This window comes from Nicotiana sylvestris, chromosome 7, assembly GCF_000393655.2.
Source record: "Nicotiana sylvestris chromosome 7, ASM39365v2, whole genome shotgun sequence".
In the NCBI taxonomy this organism is placed as follows: domain Eukaryota; kingdom Viridiplantae; phylum Streptophyta; class Magnoliopsida; order Solanales; family Solanaceae; genus Nicotiana; species Nicotiana sylvestris.
This window is the reverse complement of record NC_091063.1, coordinates 144,475,543-144,478,105: the sequence shown is the minus strand read 5'-3', so window position 1 is coordinate 144,478,105 and position 2,563 is coordinate 144,475,543. Positions and strand designations below refer to the sequence as shown.

The 2,563-nt window shown below is 34.5% G+C and overlaps 1 protein-coding gene across 1 annotated transcript; it reads left to right on the top strand.

Moving 5' to 3' along the window:
• Positions 1-511: 511 nt before the first annotated feature.
• On the top strand, positions 512-1,907 carry LOC138873890 (uncharacterized). Its single transcript, XM_070152377.1, has 2 exons — positions 512-664; positions 1,467-1,907. The coding sequence occupies exons 1-2, from the start codon at positions 512-514 to the stop codon at positions 1,905-1,907; spliced, it is 594 nt and encodes a 197-aa protein (XP_070008478.1).
• Positions 1,908-2,563: the final 656 nt, after the last annotated feature.

The following is a 2,563-nucleotide window of genomic DNA, read 5'->3' as shown; positions in this document are numbered from 1 at the left end:
CATGTCCGTTGAAGGACAAGGTGTATGAGCAGCGACATGCAAGTAGCAGCCTAATAGATGGTATGATTAGGCCTAAGCTTACTAATCATAAGAGGAAATACACCCCAAAGGATATTATTGATAATGTGAAATCAGATTTAGGTGTAGATGTTAGCTACATGTTGGCGTGACAGGCTAAAGAAAAGGCAATGAATTTTTTGAGAGGTGAACCAGCTGATTCAAACAAAAAATTACTAGGATACTTATATACAATGGATATGACATATCGAGGTTCCCACATCAGAATGGTAAAATCGCCCAAAAATGAATTCATGTACGTGTATATATCTTTGCATGCCTTTATAAAGGGTTTGACCATTGTAGACCCATTGTGGTTGTGGATGGAAATCACTTAAAATCTTACTACACCGGGGCATTCGTTTCGGCAAGCACGTTGGATGGTGCAGGTGAGTACGTAAATTATAGTAAAATCTGTTAATATTTTAAAGATTGAAATACATGTTTTAAAAATATGTATTCAATTGTCTTTACAAGTCATATATTGCCACTAGCATATGATGTTATTGATTCAGAGAACGATGCTGCTTGGACGTGGTTCTTTGAGCAATTCAAGATAGCATACGGTGACAGGGAAACATGTGCATCGTTTCAGATAGAAATGAGAGTATCATTAAGTCTGTATCGAGAGTGTATCCAGATGTACCGTATTTTGCCTATATATGGTTCCTATGGAACAACGTATATAACAAATTCAAAAAGAGCCATGTAAAGTTGAGCGAGATATACTTCTCGATGACAAAAGCATACACACAAGCTGAATTTGACAGTCTGATGGAGAAGGTGGAGAAAGTAGTTATTAGGGTGAAAGAATAGTTGGAGTTAGTTGGATACGAAAAGTGGGCTAGGTTGTATGCACCTGTTAACAGGGGATGGACCATGACGTCAAATATTGGTGAGTCAATTAATGCCGCACTAGTGTCAGCAAGGGAATATCCAATGTACGACTTTCTCGAAGAAATTAGGAATATGTTTGGACGTTGGAATTGTAGTAACTGCAAAGAAGCTACATAAACATACACAACGCTTGAAAAAACACACAGGAGATGCTGACTTTGAATGAGGCAATGTCTACACGCATGACTGCAAGTTTTTTTTAATGTCATTGTATTATATAGCTTAATTGTTTTCTGAAATAACTTATACATAATTTTTTAGATAGACGTATTGTTATGCAGTAGCCTTATAATGTTTTTTTTCAGTTGCCTAAAGTCCAACAGATTTTTGATGTATGTCATTGTATTCATAAGTTAAGACGTAAATATAGTTTATAGTCTGCCAGTCTAAATATATGATGTATTCTTCTGTATTCAAACATTTCAGTTGTATGTAACTGAATAATTCAGCATTTATACATATGGTAATTCAGTTATATTGCTCAAAACTTATAGGTCTATGTTTAAATGTAGGTGGTACCATCAACTGAATACTTACATATGGTTAACAATGGAGGGAGGCATTACACTGTCTGCCTATTAGAGAGAAAATGCGTTTGTAGGAGGTTCCAAGTTGATGAATTACCATGCCCACATGCTTGGGCTGTATTGAAGGGCAAGTTTCTAATGCTAGAAGAATATTGGTCTAACTATTACAAACCAAATTCTGTTGTAATGACATATGATGTGCCTGTGTACCTGCTACCGGACATAAATGACTGGAATATACCAACATATGTTGCAGAGGAGGTTGTATTACCACCCAAATGGAAAAGACCTCCTGGAAGGCCAAAGAAGAAGCGCAATAAACCTTTAAGTGAATTGTTGCAGCCGGAAAATCAACATTCATGTAGCATATGTAGGCAGGGAGGACATAACAAACGAACGTGTAGAAATGCTCCACGTAGGATTTAGTTAACACTCTGAAATATATTAGTGCTCCAACGATTTGTCATTACTTATGATGACATTGTCAAGTAATAAATTTTGAAATGCCTTTCGTGAATAGATTCTGGATACATTTAGTTGCAGTACTGTGTTGGATACATTCGAATACAATCTTGTCCACATATACTTTGACAATTTATTATAGATAGTACCTGAGTTGAATATACATAACTAGTCAGAATACATCAGAATACATTTATATACTCAACTATAATATAACAATTTCAATAAATACGTATAACCTGAGTAAGTAAAATAAATACATCAAGTTGGGTACATATGTATAAACCAGAAACATACAGTTTCTGACTTTGATATACAAGCCAAGTGACTGAATATTAATACATACTTATATGCCCTGTTGAATACGTATGAATATATCCTGTAATATACATATGAATATAAACTGAAGATTAAGCATGAATTCTTATGAACAAAACAATGAAACATAGATTGAAAAGTTGTAATTGTCATACATGAACATTGTTGATAAAGTGATTAAAACATGATTTTTTCTAACTGAATACCATCTTCACCAAAAAACTATTCAAAAAACAGTATTCACCTAAAAACAACATTCCAAAACTACTTTCACCTAAAGCTACTCTAACACAATCTGCAAC